General features: G+C 39.2%; 1 protein-coding gene across 1 annotated transcript; it reads left to right on the forward strand.

Moving 5' to 3' along the window:
- The first annotated feature begins 21 nt into the window (after nucleotides 1-21).
- LOC124147576 (nicotinamidase-like) lies at nucleotides 22-17,986 on the forward strand. The gene is made up of 8 exons (XM_046518223.2): nucleotides 22-198; nucleotides 3,535-3,661; nucleotides 8,793-8,849; nucleotides 12,671-12,910; nucleotides 13,543-13,671; nucleotides 15,374-15,542; nucleotides 16,238-16,380; nucleotides 17,541-17,986. The coding sequence occupies exons 1-8, from the start codon at nucleotides 110-112 to the stop codon at nucleotides 17,643-17,645; spliced, it is 1,059 nt and encodes a 352-aa protein (XP_046374179.1). The 5' UTR covers nucleotides 22-109; the 3' UTR covers nucleotides 17,646-17,986.
- Nucleotides 17,987-19,805: the final 1,819 nt, after the last annotated feature.

Raw genomic sequence — 19,805 nt, forward strand, 5'->3', positions numbered from 1 at the left:
ACATCTACTACCGGTGTAAACAAACCGTCACGATGTTCCGGATGACATGAACATTAGATGAGGTGTGTATTTATAGCGCTCTAGTCAGTAGGCGGCCAGTACTGTTCAGATGGATTACCTCCAGCTTTATCTGAAAAATGAATACACGAGAGACAAAGAAGTTATATCTACGTTTTTCCAAAAATACGATCAAAATGGGTAAGTAACATTTCTGCAACGAAAAAGGTCATTTGACAAGTCACTTGTTGGGCGATTAGTTTGTTTATGCCTGTGTTTGTTGGTAGCCTTTTTATCAGCTGTTTAATACGTCACTTGGAACCTTGTGGTTGTTCGACAATACAACCGGCTACGAGTGGTGTGTGGTAAACCATTGTATACGCAAGGCGTTATGGTTAGTTGGTTAGCCATGACACCGTGTAGCACCTGCTCAGGTCAGATTGACAGCTTGTTGATCGTGTTGATGCCGATGTAGACTCTGAAACAAATCCAATACAGCCCATGCAAGTCTATAATGTCTGGCAAGTCTAGATTACTGCAGTATCAGAAAATGAAGAAAGTCTCTTGGCTCCTTTTCATTATATTTTATAACTATAATTTAACAACTGTTTTTTTTCTTTCAAATATGTTCATTTCAGAGACTAGATGTTAGTCTAATGCCCCTGTGACATTCAAGAATATTTGTACCATGGACTGTGTTGTCTATTGGGCATTGTGATTAAGTTATAATGACCCTACTCAGAGCTCCAGATAAGCTGCGTATCTGCGTGAAATACGCATCAGAAATGCAGAAATACACAGTAAAATATAATCCAAGCGTATCAAATACACAACGAACATTACAGATATGCTACAAAAATAAAACGTGTGCATATCATCAAAATATTGTGAAGTAACCCTGCGTATTCCATTAGCAAATCAGCAACTTATTTTGAAATTATAAAGGGGCATTCCGTCAACCTTGCCAAACTCCACGATGACAGTTACATCATGATCATTTGCCATCACACTTTCTTGTGGAAGTATCGTGGTATTTTTGAGTCCTATAAAGCTCTCAAACCCACATGACACCAGTTTGCAGGGACTAGATGAATAGTGTTTTTAAATATTTAACTTAAATACCCACATGTGTAAAAACTAGTTGGTAACAGAAATTTGAATACGCAGGTAGAATTACTGATACCCAATGATTTTAAAATGCATGGGTAAAATACCCACAACACCAAAAGCTTATCTGGAGCTCTGCCTACTTATTTAAAGAGTGAGTTGGATTTAACGCCACTTTTAACACTATTCCAGTTATATCATGGCGTGTCAGCTTAATGTCAGGGGGAAAGCCTGAAGTGATGCAGGTCTCAGAAGTTTACCATTTCGGTGAAACCGACGAGCATGGGTATGGTGCTGACAAACCTAGAAACATAATCGGGGTGAACCAGGATTCAAACCCATAATCATAGGTTTCTGGCATGCACAAGGGACGCAACTCTGCACAGAAATTCGCGGCTCCAGCCTACTTTTAGAATACTATACCACAAATTTTCAAACACATGACAATACCCTATGACGTAATCTGTAGTATTTTATTGACAGTTACACCGGCAAAACAATGCCCTGTGACGTCAGGGGTCATCGAGTGTGCATAAGCTCCTCCCAGTGATCTATCATCTCTACACGCAATGTCATTGAATACGCCCAGCGGTGTTGAGAGTTTTGAATATTTGTCTACCAAATATAGCCTGCGGCGGCGCATTTAATAGCAAGTGCTAGTTTACGAAAGCACTTTTATTTTTAATCTATTTTTTATTTTGTTTTTCGCACAATTCAAGTGGCTAAAATGGCTATAAATGGGAACTAAAATACATATATTATTTTTTTGGTTTATTAATTTGCATTATCATGCACAAGAATGAAGTTTATTAGGGATATTATATTGGTGCTGAACACATCCAAATGTCGCCAGTGTTAGGGTCTGTTTCCCTGAACTCTATCCTTAGCCCTTGGATCCGCTTTACGATCATTAGGGTTAGGTACCCGTTTAGTGGCTATTAGATTACCCGAACTCTGTCCTTAGCCTTTGGATCCCTTTTACGATCAATCAACCCTTTACGATCATTAGGGTTAGGTACCCGTTTAGTGGCTATTATAGATTCTATAGCGGCTCATAATATTCTTAACACAAAAACGTCGAGTGAAAAGGATGAAATGTTTTGTGTGGAATATTTTGGCTACTGGAAACTGTCCTGGAACATTCACACAAGCCACTTTCACCGGCTACATTTTTTCAGTACTGATTCAAAAGCGAACTCACCCTTGTGTTGTCACAAGCCATACTCATGCCTCCCTCGTTCCTTACTATTATCCACATCATCCTTACAGTGTTCCCTACCACATTTTCTGTCACAAAAATCACCTGACAAATTATTAAATACCACGTCATTCATGCATACTCGCAAGTTTGACGTCTGACATCTGGAGCCGTTTTTAGTTCACGCCATATCGGCTCATTCCTCACCACTCGGTATCTTGTAGATGCCAAATGGCATCAGGATCATTTGTAATTGTCCATAGACTAAAGTCCCAGGACATCATGCCAACCCGTAATCTTCGTAAGTGTCTGTCACCTATTCGACCCTTTTTGTTCAGTTCTGTAACGTCGTAGGCATGACTAGGTAAATTTGCACTTAGTTTCACAGTGTGAACGTAGCTCAGTTGGTTAGCTGTAGGGCTAACAATCCGAAGGTCGCGAGTTCACGTCCGACAGATTCTCACAAAAACTGGTTGCTTGTCTTAGAGACATGTGACCTACGGCAGAGATCGTCCTCATGAGAAATTGTGGTACTGTATTCTAAAGGTGCTCCTTTAGACGACTGGGCCACCCGTGCCCCCACTTATTTAATTACTTGTAGGCTTTAGTTCAATGAACATCAACAGAAGTGTATATTTATTATTGTTAAAAAATTGTTGTTATTATTATTGCTGCTTTGGTCAAGGTTCTGTTTTCGCTCTGACGTTTTGCTGAGATGCCATTTTAGCTATGACTGTCATATAAACGTGATATACATTCTCCATTCTACATCATGAGTGTGGCTATCTGTCTGTTTGTTTGTTGTTTAACTCAGCACTATTCCAGCTAGCCTATTTGACAGCGGTCTGTAAATAATCGAGTTTGCACCAGACAATACAGTGAACATGATAAACAACAAAGGCAATTAACAATCTACAAACTGTAATACTTTCAGCAGAGCAACGATTTATTTAATCTTAGCTTAATGATATTTTCTCTTGGAGCTCTTTAGGGATCAATGAATGTTGCTAATATATATGTATGTATGTATGTATGTATGTATGTATGTATGTATGTATGTATGTATGTATGTATGTATGTATGTATGTATGTATGTATGTATGTATGTATGTATGATCAAATATATAATAAATAATATTTCATGGTATATATATATATGAATGATCAAATATATAATGAATAATATATCATGGTATATTTTATGATTATTGATTCTAATTTCTTTCTCACAGGGAAGGATTTCTTTCTTCCGAGCAGTTCCGTTGTTTTGTGGAGGAAAATTTTGACTGCTCAGATACAAATGCGAAATCCAGGAGCGACAGCATTTTGAGAATATTTCAACTTATTGACATAAAAAAGGTTTGTATGAAGGAAAACATTTTCCAGTGAGAAAAATATTGATAAACCACACTGTTCAGGATGTATGATTATATCACGAGAACCTCTGACCCTGATTTGGACCAATGTAATTAGACATGCTACAGTTCTTGTCCAAATGCCAGTGAAAGCTATGTAACCAGCTGCTAACATGAATGTGAGACTTAAGGCCGGACATGGGTCAGAGCACAATCGCAGTCAAACACTGCTGTGTCGAAGGCGAAGGGACCTACAAAAATAATCGAGTTATCCAAGGTTCGACACAACCGAAAATGATAAATAAAGAAGGAATACATAGGGACCATGCTTTTACTTCGAGGCAACCGCAAGTTCAACACATCAAAGTTTAACACAACAGTGTTTGACTGTACTACAATATAACAATACCAACCAGACATCCATGCCTTTAGAATGCTTACGTTATGAGGTAAACATAAACCCAATTGACCTTTAGCATGTTTTAGTGCATTGTTAGCCAGTGAACACTTTTGTCATCTGCCAACTCATATATGATTATCTCTATAATAACGTTCTTCCTGAATATTGTACTGACACTAACAGAGCATCGTGGAGCGTGTTTTCTAGTCTTGGTAAAATCACATACCGTATTCGACGTAATAAGCGCACAGGGCGCTCTCAAAATTAGAAAAAGGGGGCTCTTATTAGAATATTATTTTAGTGAGAAAAAAAACAGTTAAAAGATAAATTTTGTGGTTTATGCTGACAGTCTGAAATGTTTATGTACGACAGATATATTTTTCCAGAATTTAATTGCCCATAATTAAGTGTGCATAACACACCAGTGCGAATAAATAAGTCTTCTGTACATTGATCAATCGGAAGGGGTGCTAATTATTATTGTTCATTGGCCAATATATTAGCAAATATCGCCGTGGGCGCTTATTAGAGCGGGGCGCTTATTACGTCGAATATGGTATGTATTATTTGTTTTAAGTCTGTGGTCAAATATAGAACTATAGCTGGACTTAAAACAGGTATAGATTCTGATTATTTGCTGCTTTGTCATCAGTAATGTTATAAAGACTTTTATTGATATGATTAAGAAAAGTTGGATTGCGGGTATATTTCTATATACTATGAAAAAGGAAATCAAATCAAATCTAGTTTTTGATTGGCATTTAGAAGTTGGAAAGACATGAAACTTATATGGATTACAACCTCTTTGTCAAATCTTCAAATGAAATCTGAAAAACATATTTGTTTTTAGTGCACCAAATGTAAATTTCCATGTTCACTTAAAACACATTGTAGGTTAGACAAATTATGATGACACAAGTTTAATACCACTAAACATGGCAATATATTCAAATAGCCTTTTTAAGAACAAAGCAATTAATCTGAAATTGTCTTTTTTCATGTTCTTATAATATTTTATTTTTATTCCATCCTGCCAACCAGGATTGAATATATTTATGTTTCAATTAGGCCATTTGTAAATACCGTTAAATATATTAGAAGTTATCAATGTCATTTCGCAAATGCCCTGTTTATACAGTGAAGACCAGGGGTGGGTGTGGGCACTAGACCACTGGACCACGGTGACTGTATGTCTGTCACGATGGTGAAGGATCCTGAGCTTGTGCAAGACCTACCATACCTTTGTTACCTCTCTGAACAATGTAAACATGTAGTTGACCCAGCTTGTTGAAGTGGGATGTTTGTGTAGTGTTCATTATATCACCTTGTCAAACGGGTCACCTCGGTAGGGGTATATGTTGGTATATACTGCTCAAAAGAAGTTAAGGACCACACAACTCGTTCTTATTGCTAAGTTAATCTGTCATGGAATGGTCCTGGACTTCTTTTGGGTAGAATAGATCTATCATGTCTATTGTTTGAAAGGCATTACTTAGAAGTTGACGGATGACAAAGTAGATCTTATAGATTTAATAGATCTGATACCACAAAATTAAATTAAAGCCAAGAATATGATATTGTTCTATGTTGCTTGTTTCTAATGCATCCACATTTAGCAGGAGTCAGTTTGCCATGCTTCAGTAAAGTTACGATATAAGAGACTTTTGCAAACATTTAAGTCAGATTCGGACAAAATAAATTTGGATAAAAAATCAACTTAACAAGAGTGAGTGAGTTGGGTTTAATGCCGCTTTTAACAGTATTCCAGTTATATCACGGTGTGTCAGCTTAACGTGGGAGGAAAGCCCGAAGTGATGCAGGTCTCAGACGTTTACCACTTCGGTGAAACCCATGAGCACGGGTATGTTGCTGACAAACCTAGAAACATAATCGAGGCGAACCAGGATTCGAACCCACAATCATAGGTTTCTGGCATGCCCAAGGGATGCAACTCTGCACAGAACTTAACAAGAGCGATGTATCATGTAGTAAATTTGTCATGAAGTTATGGTATTTCAGAGATTCATATTGGGATTCATAGAGCTGAAGATTGGCACCAGGTCTATGGTAACATTTGGTAAAACTGACCCCAAAATAACAACTCCAATTCAGATGATCTATATTTAATTTAATTTAAGTGTTTTAATACCGACTTCTATTTCAATAATAACAGGACCAATATGAGATAAGGGCGTTGATACTTAGTTTTACAGAACAGTACTGAATACACTTCTGAAAGTTCTCTCAATTCAAAGCAAATCAAATCCCAGTTTTGGACAAGAAAAATTCCCTTTTTGAAAGTTTCGTGACACGGGTACTTAGCAACTGACCATTTAATAGTCTTGAGGCGTGAGTGTTGTTTTCGAAGTTTGTTCGGGACAGAAATATAGATAAGTGGCTGAGCGTTTCTGTACCATAAACTTCAAATGTTAAGAATAAACAATTTATTTTGTGAGGGTAATCATGGTAATAATCTCTTTATGATATAATGTCATTCTACAAATAATCTGTGTGGTGGGGGAGCCTTGTGGTTTAAGTGTTTGATCATCATGTCGACATGGGTACAATGTATAAAGCCCATATCTGGTGTCCCCTGCTGTGATATTGGTGGAATATTGCTGAAAGCAGCGTAAAACCAACTCTCACTCACTCACTCACTCACTCACTCACTCACTCACTCACTCACTCACACTCACTCACTCACTCACTCACTCACACACACACACACACACACACACACACACACACACACACACACACACACACACACACACACACACACACACACACACACACACACATACATATATATATAGTGCCTACACATCACACATCAGGAAACACCTCTCTGAATTTTTTATCAAGCATACTCTGCAACGATGTATGGTGCTTGAAAGTAGTTCTTTTTGGCCTATTTATCAGATCATGATCATGGTGATACCAAGTTTATCGGATCCCACCGATGGAAATTGGCATTAGTCCTGTAGTCCTTGCCAAACTGCCCAATAGTAAAGGTATCATAATGAATAGTAGAAATTTGCAATTTTGAAGGGTTTTGCTATATATTATTATTATAAGGACTAGTGGACTGAAAATGTTAGTTTCTAACGCTGGATAGCTTAATCACATCAATAACACTGTCCATTATATATATGATAGTTTTTCTCAGCATGATTCAAGATGTACATTTTGTATTTTAAAACATTTACTGTATATATATTTTTTATTAGTCATGATTAAATCCCAGTAAGAGAAATTTGCCAGTCTATGTCGGTAGCTAATGCAGCCATGTTAACATCAGTGACACAAGTTGGCAAGCACATGGCTGTAGAACACTGGGCATGGGATCAGCATGCATGACCTCTGGCTGCCCCAGTGTACCCTCAAGGCTGCATAATCCAATTGTCGTGAATCACCACCCAGGATATAAGTCGGCAGACAGTGTTTACATATTGTGTTAACTAGGCCATTTGTAGACTGGCCAGACTTGAAATTGGTAGCACCCTGTGGATCAATCTGGTCTATTATGGTGTTTGAGCAATGCTCTTTCTTGAAGTTTGCTCTACCTTCATGTATTGTGTACTAAAGTATAGTTTTACCTCAAATATTGCATAATTTAAGAACCTTTATTTTTCATAGTGATGGGTGGAAGCCAATTGGCGACTTTAATCGAAGTAATTAAAGAATCACTTTGATTGTCTTCTTACTCAAATATGTTGAGACAATGTCCAAGTTATCAAGTACTCTAATCACACAGACAATGTCCCAGTTATTGATTACTCTAATCACTCAGAGACAATGTCCATGTTATTGATTACTCTAATCACTCAGAGACAATGTCCACGTTATTCGATTACTCTAATCACTCAGAGACAATGTCCGCGTTATTCGATTACTCTAATCACTTAGAGACAATGTCCATGTTATTCGATTACTCTAATCACTCAGAGACAATGTCCGCGTTATTCGATTACTCTAATCACTCAGAGACAATGTCCGCGTTATTCGATTACTCTAATCACACAGAGACAATGTCACAGATATTGATTACTCTAATCACTCAGAGACAATGTCAAAGTTATCAATTACTATAATCACACAGATACAATGTCCATGTTTTCGATTACTCTAATCACACAGAGGCAATGTCACAGTTATTGGTTACTCTAATCACACGGAGACAATGTCCAATTATTCAAGTACATAAATCACACCGAGACAATGTCTCATTTATCGATTACTCTAGTCACACTGAGACAATGTCCCATTTATCGATTACTCTAATCACACCGAGACAATGTCCGCGTTATCAATTACTCTAATCACACAGACAATGTCCCAGTTATCGATTACTCTCATCACAAAGAGACAATGTCCCATATCGTTTCTGAGACATACACTCATATAGATCTTTATTGTGAAAATGTTGCCATCACCAATGGCATTCTTTCAGAATGAAAAACTCACTGTTCAGTTGCATTGTTTGATTCACATTGAGCACATCAGAAGCCGTGCACAAACACCAACACTCCTAACAAGGTACTGGCACAGCCCTTCTTGTGTTTCATCTGGTTTTACCTTAACCCTGAAAAGTTGATTTTTGCCAGATGGAAAACTTTCACCGCTGTTACCTCCACACCCCGCCACCACCCAACCCCGGTTGAGACTATGACAGGATATATATCCTTCAGCCAGTTAGTATGTTCTTGTTTAATGTGGTATATGTGTTTTTCAGGATGGAAAGCTGGATGAGCAGGAGTGGGAAATGGCTTGGTACTACTGGCTCAAACAGGTTAGTGATGCAGACAAACTTGTCACCATTTTGTCAACTGTGTCCACACTTTATGTTGTGGGGGAGCAGAATGAAATAGAGTTTGTGACTGACTGTTATTCTTTATATGCGACAAACAACAAATTTGACTTTGACGTCAGAGATCAAGCAGGCAGGAACACAAATGAAAATTAACCAAACTTTTTGTGATAAAACAGTTACCATGGTGAGTAGATGAGGTGACATATGGCTTAAACTGTTCTCTGAGAACTAAGGTTCATTTCAAGGCGCCAATAATGGTAACTGATCAGTGTTGGTGTAAATGTGGGTGAGCCTGTATTATCTGGTGATCAGTTCACACACAATGCAACCGAAAATAAAAAAATTAATTTGACTTTGAATAATAGTAATGTTGTGCATTATGAATGATGAAGCAAGATCATGCGACTGCTTTTGGTACCCCACAAGAGATTTATGGACATGCTTTTTCTGGTGTTAGTAAACTGGTTTTAATGTATCAGTTTGGGACAATTTGCGTGTCCGGTTCCAAATTCAATTTAGCACAGTTAAATTTACAGTATGTTTGTCTCCTAGGTTAACCATGCTAATGTTTACCTTTGAAACCTCTCTCCCTTCCCCACGCCAGAATACCCACATCCATCACCCCCATTAAGTCTAGTGACTGACAACAACATCATGAGTATGTGTAGACTGTCGTTCACCTGTCAGTTGTTAGCACACTGAAAGAATGATGTCAGCTTCCCATGGGCATTGTACGTGTACCTTCCCATTGTCCTTATGTATGGCCTGTGGCTGTTGCCACCCTCTGTGATGCAGTGTATATATATACCTGTGAAGATCCAGGGTAGAATAGGTCTTCAGCAACCCATGCTTGTTGTAAGAGGCAACTAACGGGATCAGGTGGTCAGACTTGCTGACTTGTTTGATGCATGTTATTGTATCCCAATTGCATGGACCATGGTCATGATATTGATCACTGGATTGTCTTGTCCAGACTCGATTATTTACAGACCGCCATCATATAGCTTGAATACTGCTGAGTGCGGCGTTAACAAACAAACAAACAAACAAACAGCGTGTATAGGACCACATATGCCTGTAATAGTCAATCTTGATTGCACAAGGAATATTGCGATGAATTGTTTAGTTATCAGTACTGTTAAAAAATGCATATGAGTAAGTGAGTTAGGATGTAGAGGTTATTGCATGTGTGTTGGTGTTATACCATTGTTGCCCTATTATCAGTAAGTGCCCAGCTCCAATCAGCATCCAACTGTTAAACCAGTCTGCAAGAAACCTTTATCAGTGCCCTATACTGAGCCCAGTATCAGCATGATCAGTATGACACACATGCCAATGTAATAATTTCTTTATTACTCATGCTTTTTTAATCTTTTAAAATCCCCTTTATCAAATGCACTGATCACAACCACACTGGTGTGAGTGATGTGATATTTGCCGTAGGGCACATACGACTTTTATGAACTCGGTTATTTCTAACCCTGTGGGTAATAAGTAAAGGTTATTGCATCTGTGTTGGTGTAGCCATCATGGGCGGATACAGCTTTTTTGAAAAGGGGGGGTGCTCAATTAAGATCTATTTGTTGTCTTTGGTGGTAATTTTACAGAAATAAAGATATTTTTCGAGATAAAAAGGGGGGGTGCGCACCCCCGCACCCCCCTCTGTATCCGCCCATGGCCATAATTTATGAAACAAGTGACAGAATTTCTATGTCCCATATTTGCCATATTAAGTGCCCAGTGCCAATAAGCACCTCCTGACCAATTGTTTAACCAGTCTGCAAGTCATCTTTATTAGCATGATAAGTGCCCTGCACTAAGCCCCAAAGTGACTGAGTCCATATTATTTGTGTTCAATACTTGTCTTACAGAAAACACAACTGTGTAAACACATCTTCCTGGGTTGATATTTCAAGTACAATCCCAGAATGTATGGCATAACAATGTGCATGATGAGTCAGAGAATTTTATTTGTGTACTGTGATGGTTGCTGATTAACTTCTTTCAATCAATGAAGTAATTACCAAATGATGAAGACATTGTTTACTGAATCCTGAAAATTACATAAGCAAAGATAAAACATGTCAATGTGATTGCTAGTACCTGGTTATCAAATGAGCAATTCACACGACAAGTTTGATTACAGTGTGTGTGATTCCCGTAATGGGAAATACAATTAAATTTGCGATTCTCCTCATCTTGTATCCTATTACTACAAAAGTTTTAGCTTCATCAAAACAAAAACAAAGTTTGTTCTCTCTCGTCAGTTACTGACATCCTGTGAATGATAAGGAGATTCAATGCTATGCTACTGCATTTACCAAACTGGCGTCAAAATTCGAATAATTTTTTCTCTACCAAAATATTGGTGTGAAAATTCAAAGATTTGTTTCTCTAAAAAAAATATGCAAATTATGACTTTTCAAACCTAGATCCAACTCTTGTCATGGTAACATGTTTCATGCATATTTTCCTTGAATACGTTTGAGATTGATAAATGCATGGCTGTTGACAAGTCATGTTTGTCAAAGGCAGTGAAGGGCCGTTGTATTGTCCAATGATGAAGGCTGTGTGTCAATGATAGTAACACCATGGAGACAGCAGACCTCTGGAATGTTTTCATCCCCTTGTAGTTGGCTATAGAACTAATCATGATTAACTTTGATGACTGTAAATAAGTACACTGTGTTTAGCCCACTTTGACCAATGTTGACCATCCCCTGTGTGTGAGCCTGCTGACATATGCATTACCTGGACACTTGCTTCTCTGCTGGCTGCTGTCATTGGAATCTTCCTGAGGCAAGACAGTCAACTGAATATAAAAGTCCAGTTTCCACCTTTGCAAAACTAGGCTGGGGTAATATATTTGGGCAGGACTAACGAATCTATGCATTATCCAATCAATATCGCATAACAAAGTCAAGATCCGGTTTGTAATCTGCCATGGAGGTTTCATTTGATTGCAGGTTTTGCAAAGCATGTGTACTGTCAACTTAGCATCAAAAAATATTTTCCAAATCTTTTTATGTTTTTAATCAAGGTGCTCACGTGATTTGATGCACTTCACAAAGTAAGAACCGTTATATACATGATATAGGTTGTATAGGTTTTAATTATCGATCAGATTGTCTTCACTGGGCGCCGCCATTTTGTTTGAAGCAAATGCAAGTGATATGAGGGTTGAAATCTGATTGGTCAATAGGAGGGGCATAGAAGGGACATAACTTGTAGTAGCCACTGGTGGCACTACGATCGAACCCAGAAATTCCCGGTTAGTTCGCCAAGGGTGGAAACTGGACTTTTACAGTCAGTTAAACTCCTTGCCTTGGGAAGATGTCATTGGAAGGCTCCTGGACATATTGCTCACAAATCAAAACTTTAATATCCTGCCAGAACCATGATAACAAAATGATCAAAATTGTTTTGCTATATATTCAAGGATGCAAGATAATTTTATTTTGGTGTCACAGATATTCTTGGTGAAACGCCAAAATGAAAAAAAATAATATGTCAGCATGGTCAGGTTTGATTTCAGTATAAAAACTTTAACAGAAATACAAACAAAACTATATTAAGCCCATTTTTTTTCAGTCGAAAAACTGACACATTCATTTTCCAGTAGACACAATCATAAACAAGAAATTGAGACAGGAATTATGAGAATATATGGATTTGACTTATAAGTGCCATCAGCAGATTGTCTTTTTTCTCTCCGAGTAGGATGAGTTGTACATGTCAGGAGGAAAGCACTATCTTCTGTGTGTTGTTCTGGAATTCTGTAGTACTAATCATGTTGATAGATTCTGTCCCCCGTGACAGCCCTCCTCATCATCGACGTCCAGAACGACTTCATCAATGGCAGTCTGGCCCTCTCCAACTGTCCGGCCGGTCAGGATGGGTTTGGAGTGGTGCCCATCATCAACTCCATCCAGGGACACATCAGCTTCGACGTGGTTGCCTACTCCAAGGACTGGCACCCACCCAACCACATATCCTTCATCGACAACATCAACAGCAGACCATTGCATTCCTCTTCCAAGGTAGGACAGGGTGTCACCTGTGGCTTCCACAAGTTGATGTTAGCACTCCATCTATGGTAACTCCCACACTCTAACATAGACCTACGAGAGTCATAGTGCCAACATTACTTTGTCCTGAAACCTGGTATTGGTAAAATGAGTTGAATAACATGCACTTTGAGATTCTTCTGACCGTTTTCAGTGTGAACTTGGGAGAGAGTTCCAGTGACTGACAGTAATTAAACATACCATCCCTGGTAGATATTTCTTTGAAAAGGGGAGCGAAATTTTTTGTTTGTTTTTCAAACGCCTTTTTCCAGGGCATTGTTTCACAAAGTGATCTTAGCGCTAAGATAATGGTCAATCCCATACTTTAACACAGACTTATGCAGTCGTAGCGGTAGGATTGCTTTATGGAATGGAACCCAAGACATCAAGCATGTCCAGGAACGGTTTTCTTGTTTAAAAAAGCTCAGGCAATTTTTTTCGTGTCTCTTTGGAACAAATAATATTTTTTTTAAAGGCCACGCCACCAAACATGGTCCTTACGTAAATGTGTAGCCATTGACATTGCTGACATGCCACTACACAACTGAAGTATTGTAAAAAGCAGCACTAAACCCAATTCACTCTCTGATTTTGTTCCCCTGCAGGTATCGGCCAGCGAGGCAACAGTGACAGACACTGTGGTGTTCGCCGGGCCCCCTGTCACTGAGCAGGTGATGTGGCCTCGGCACTGTGTTCAAGATTCGCGAGGGGCTGACTTTCATCCTGACCTCATGGTACGTCACTAACTCTGAATACCCACAACTCAAGATTAGTGTCATCTTATGACGTGAACAAAACCATTCCGAATGACTTGACATTATGTCAATTTCATATGCTACCAACAGAAAATAAGGGAACTGATTAAATGATAGTGAAGATGCAATGATGATAAATGTCTGTAAAATCTATGTCGGGTGTCACTATCTGATGTGTCCACCATGTTGGGAGGTACATGCACACCTTGATGTCATACTGTTGATGAACTTACATATGGTTGCTTTTGGAATTGCTCGCCATTCCGCCTGAAGAGCTACCCTAGGCTTGGCCACATTGGGTGCTGGGTCTCTGGTGTACAATCTCTGCCTAAGAACATCCCACATGTGCTCCATTGGGACATGTCAGGGACAAAGCGGACCAGTCCAACGTCTGTGTGTCTCCTCAATGGAGGGACCACATCCATGGCCTAGTGGTGGAGCTTCTACCTGGGGAGAGGTTGTGGGTTCGATCCCTGGCCGCGGCATTCCAAAAGACGTTAAAAAATGGTACTTGTTGTTACCCTGCCTGGTGCTCGGCATTAAGGGGCTAAAACAAGGACTGGTTGGCTCATAGTCAGTATCCTGTGATGATGTGGACTAGCATTATAAAATCGACATTCGTTCAGACTAGTACAAGCAGTCACACACAGATGCATGCACATCGCTATGTACTTGTAAATGCAACAATCTTGAACGCCTCGTTGACGACACCTGGTAATCAGTGACGACCTGGGCATGATGAAGTCTGACTTTGTTGTCTTCCAGTTCAAAATATCTGCCAATAATTTTAGTGAATGGAACATCAGGATGCAAACTTTTGTCAACATAATGCTGGCCTGTCAAATGTCCATTCACAATAACCAAATCAGTTCACCTGTCATTTGTGATACTACCGCACACCCTGACACTACCGCCCCCATACCAATCATGGTCAAGAATTGTTGCCCTGTATACCTCCCGCTGCTACGTCACCAACAACGGTTCCTACAATCTGTGAATCAGATGCAACACCTTGATTCCTTAGGGTCACACCCTACACAGGACACCTTGCTTTCAGACGGGTCGCATAGAGCTGTTTATTAACAATAGATGTGGAAATTTGCCCTCTTGTTATTGTATGGAAGTCTCCATTTGATAACAGGAGCAGACTTGAATCTATTGTGTCATGCAATTGTAGCGGCCATAAAATTTCCGAGTCCCGTGATGGGATTCGAACCACGGACCTTCTGACCAGAGGTCGGGCGCCTTGTCCACATGACCAAAGAGGTTAACCCCATCAGCAATCTGACAAGGTAAGGATGTCATCTGAGGGATGACTCCACGCCTTGCTACACAATGTAATTAGACGATTTTGTCTAGGTGTCATTTTTGGGCCAGTTCTCATTGCAACACCACCCATTTGACGGTACTTGTCCAAAAAGTTGTTAAATTACCCGCTTTTGTTTGCCAAACATTCGATCAACTTGGGATATTGGTGTTTCAATTATTTATAAGATATTGAATAGGGAAATATGAAAGGAATATCTTCCTATCCCATGAGAATTAAGCCTTTAAGTCAAATTGGTATATCATGCTATATTTGTATTGTATCGCTCAGTGAATCATTCATTTAATGATGAAACCCAAGTACATAGGGACAAACCTATGTGTTAACCACTGACTTTGTAAATTTTGCGGCCAGGTGCTGGACAAGTCGTATGTGGTGAACAAGGGCACCCACCCTGATGTAGACAGCTACTCCGCTTTCTGGGACAACAACAAGCTGTCACAGACCAAGCTTGTCAACATCCTCGCCAAACACAAGGTCACAGATGTGTATGTGTGTGGCCTTGCTTATGATGTGTGTGTAGGTACGTATTAGCTTAGAACATACTACCCTAGTATTGCTGAAGATAATGTTATTGGTATGAGTTTCAGTCATTCTACCCCACATTGCATGGTAGCACACATTGATGTATGTAACGTGCTATATCTGTTGATGTGATAAACAATGTGCACAAAGGATCAATGTGTGATATCCCTGTACTCAAGCTCCCAGTCATTATACTGTCTTGCCAGTGAATTTGGAGTTCTTGGGTACTCGTTTATCTTGAATACTAAATGTACAGACATGTTGTGACTGGTTCTGACACATGGAGTGCAGGTCCCAGAGGTCCCCTTGTTGTGTTGCAAACTAAGATGGGGGTCCAGGTTTAAGCACTGTGACTTGCCTGACTGCCTGTAGTGGTACCCTGGTGGCGAGGATTGTTGCACATTTCCTGTCACTGGTTTGCCTGGCCTGACTCAGTTATATACAGCCACATTCACTCACTCACTCACACTAACTGATCTCGACATACCTGTGTAAGACGTGATGTATTTATCGGGGTTTCAGCGCTCCCCCACCCACCCAGGCGTAGGAGTCTCTCTGCTGTCATAGCTGATTGGTGGGATACAGGTTTAATAATTTGTCAGGTGATCTGGTGTTTTTCTACTGAGTTGGTGTGACGTTGGTACCGTATGCTTTTTGTCACCTCACTATGAATGTGTTGTTACGTGTCGGCAGGGTCAACAGCACTCCATGCTTTGGAGCATGGATTCAGAACGGTTCTGATTGAGGATGGATGTCGTGGTGTTTGTCTGCAAGGTATCGACGACATGAGACAGAAGCTGATCAGTAATGGAGCATATATCGGCACATCTGATGAGGTGGGTGCACAATCAGAATGTTTCTACCATGTCTACAAAGTGCGCAGTTGTTCTGTGGACACGGAACTATGAGTCAATTCTGTTATGTAATGTAGGTCTTTAGTACCAAGGAAATACAGTTTCACTCTGTTTACTTGCTTTGGCCAGAGACTTTTGGCACTATATAATTGCAGATGTATTACATTTGACATATCATTTCCCGAGTTGGGCACTAATTGTTACCCGCCAGGAGAAAAGGGACCGTATGGTTGCTAGGATACAATTGTGCTGTGACGTCATAAATCCGTTTGACGTCAACTTACTTCAGTGAAGATCAATATGTGTGATGTCATGTATCTCTGTAATTAATATGAATTGAAGCTTGTGAATTGTATTTTGTGTTCCGAAGATGCTGTAGTTTTAAAACATAATGAAAAGTCAAAATGTGATTTTTCACCCATAAGGTCCCTTATCTCACGGTTAGTCACAATTACAGACCTAGTGCTGTTGCTTTATTTACGTTATCAACAACGCTTCTGAATACTTCAATACAAAACATCAATAATAAAAGCTACAGGTGACAAAGAAGGTTCTACATTTTTTTTCATAAAGGACACTTGAAAGGACACTTGAAATTGTGGGACATATGTGGGAAATCAATGTGGATATTGATACGCTGAATACAGTAGTTGTGTAACTTTGGAGCCATTTATGATGTTAAGGGGAGACAATCAGGAAGTAGGTGAGTGAGTACCTATAAATAAGTAGACAATTTGGTGGCAGACCTGTTCAACAATATTCATGGGATGGCAATAGAGCATTACAGGGATGTTCATTAAACAGAAGAGCATCCATATTTCTTAACTTCTTTCCATGTGATCACTCGTCCCTTTGTACCGACATGGTGAGTATTTATTTAAAATGTCCATTTGCTGTAGATTAATTTATGCCCGTTAGTCTGGACCTTGTCAGTACAATAACGTTTGGAATGTTTCTAGATAATTCCACTGGAAATGGGGTTTGGTTGTATCAATGAAGTAGTCATATTTTCTGTTCTTGACTTCAGCTTCATGACTTCTGGTGTCCCCCGCCGTGATATTGCTGGAATATTGCTAAAAGCGGCGTAAAACCATACTCACTCACTCACTCACTCAGCTTCATGACCATCTCGGCTGTTGCAGGTGCAGGACCTAGTGTCAGCCAAGAAGCGCCCTCTACTGCTGGCTGTGAAAGCTGCTGAAAATTATGCCATGGCGAGAAGAATAGTCCAGTCAAAGGAAGTGTAGCGGGAGATGATATGCTGAGTGCCAGTGTACATGACTAGGCTGCCCCTCCTCCCCCAAATGCTATGTATGTGGCGTGCTCTATATATGATGCGCTATGTGAACAAGTCAGTCTTCAGTCTGTTGTGTCTCTGGGAATTATTTTGTATTAAGTTTTCTTAATGCTTGGTTTATTGTCTTGAAATACACTAGTCATGTTGTTCATTGATTTAATGATAACAAACATGTCCATTTATTTTGGAATGGAAAGAATCTATTCAAAGAAACTTCAAGATGTTTTTTTGTTTTAACCAACCAACAATTAAATTAAATATTTTTTGCAATTTTCGACAATAGACAGTAGTTTTTATCATGTTTATAGGTCAACTTTCTGTAAGGCCTTATATCATGTATATTGTGTAGTGAATTGTTTAGACACATGTACGTTATCAACCAATTGCAAGGCAGCTTAAACAATGTTTCCGTTTATTTTCAAATAAGATAAGGTGTAAAATTGTCTCGTTTTTGAATATTCACTTTTGAAGTTTGAGAGACTAAGCAATAAAAACAGATGGGATGAAATTACCACAAGCATCATTTTGAAGAATTTCAATTTTCTACTTCCTGGTCATAGCTGGCTGACTGCTAGTGTTCATTGACGTTATTGCACCCGATGTCCAGGTGTTATTATTTTGTACCACAAATATTCATGAGTCATTATTCCGGCAAGCCGATCACAGTCCCAAATTTTGCCTACCGGAATCTATTGGTCACCGACCAGTTTGTACTTAATGTCCATAGCAATATTGTATAGATAAGGTAAAACATTTTGCTTTTGAGATCAGATAATTGGAATTTCAAGGTCAGAATTTAACACATATGTTGAGCCGGAGTTTCTGTTGCTACAATACAACTGTGAGAAAACACTGGTACCTTACTTTTAGAGACTTAAAGGCCCAATTGGCAACTGACCAAAGATTTTACTTGCAGCACAGAATAATAAGTAACCCAGAAGTCAAAGGTCACAATTCTGTGTGAAGAGTTGCATCCCTTTGCTATGTCAGGATCATCTTGTCGTTTTTCAATATCCCAGATTTGCCCAGATTCTGATATTTGTCATCATACCCGTGTTCATGTGTTTAACCAAAGTGTGAATGTAGGCATTATATATTTTTCTGCTTTCTCATTTGATGTTGAAATGATGCCATCTTTTCTTAATTCTGACAATGATAAGTTCTAATGTCAATGCACTGCAATGTCTCAACTATCCAGATGACAACAGCTTAAGATGGCCCCTATGCGGTAACAGGTTTATCACAAACTAGACATAGTTATCATGTTCGGTAATAAGGGCCTCATCTTATGTGACATTCAGATCTTTCTTCTGCCTTGTAAGTTAACAACAGTTTAAGATTAGCACAATTTTTCATCGAAGGAATGTTGTCATCCACATCTTGATGACTTGAACCTCTAGTTTAATGCAGGTTCAAAGTTGCTCATTGGTTCTCACTGAATGGTAGGGCTGTCTACAGAATACTGGTTACATCTGGAAGTACAAATTGGCAGCTTTTTTCAAATGTAGATAATAAAAAATTGAACAACTGACATTGTTGGACAATCAATCCATAAATTGCTGATAGAATGCGGAATATGGAATTGCATTGTTGGCTGTGGCTAGGTTTCTCTACTGCATCAGACTGTAGATGCTCGCAGCTGCATCAGTAGCAGCCTGCTGGTATCAGGGACCACCGGTTCCATCCCCTCGCTACGTATCCTTCAGTCATTCACTAGCTAAGGGCAGTAACGATGAACCAATGCTCTGTGCTACAAGGTGATTATTGATAGTCTATTTGTACAGAGCCATACATTTGTCTCTAAGACTACTAATATATTAATTGTGGTGGACATTTCAAAACGGTTAACAAAGTTTCACAAGTACCAACCACAGATGTAACAAACCAATTTCGATATTCTTTCTGGGTTTGGTGTAATCATGTTATACTGAAGACATGTTGTAATACCGGTAGTACATATATTCATGAATTGTAATGTTTTTCCTACTAAATAGATGAGGTTGGAAGACATTGTTTTTTCACATTGCTAACACATTTACTGATTGTGGTTTGGTTGGGTCTCTAGTCAATGATAAATACGTCTCCTTGTGATGATGTATGCACCCAGTTT

The sequence above is a fragment of the Haliotis rufescens genome, unplaced genomic scaffold (genome assembly GCF_023055435.1).
Source record: "Haliotis rufescens isolate VD_foot unplaced genomic scaffold, xgHalRufe1.0.p SCAF_7, whole genome shotgun sequence".
Lineage (NCBI taxonomy): Eukaryota > Metazoa > Mollusca > Gastropoda > Lepetellida > Haliotidae > Haliotis > Haliotis rufescens.

What these genes read in the sequence shown, in the direction of transcription:
- LOC124147576 (XM_046518223.2), top strand. Translation starts at nt 110, where the DNA reads ATGGATTACCTCCAGCTTTATCTGAAAAATGAATACACGAGAGACAAA. An exon ending in GGTACTACTGGCTCAAACAG is followed by an intron (nt 8,850 to 12,670) that starts GTTAGTGATGCA and finishes TCATGTTGATAG; the next exon opens with ATTCTGTCCCCCGTGACAGC. An exon ending in TGCTTATGATGTGTGTGTAG is followed by an intron (nt 15,543 to 16,237) that starts GTACGTATTAGC and finishes ACGTGTCGGCAG; the next exon opens with GGTCAACAGCACTCCATGCT.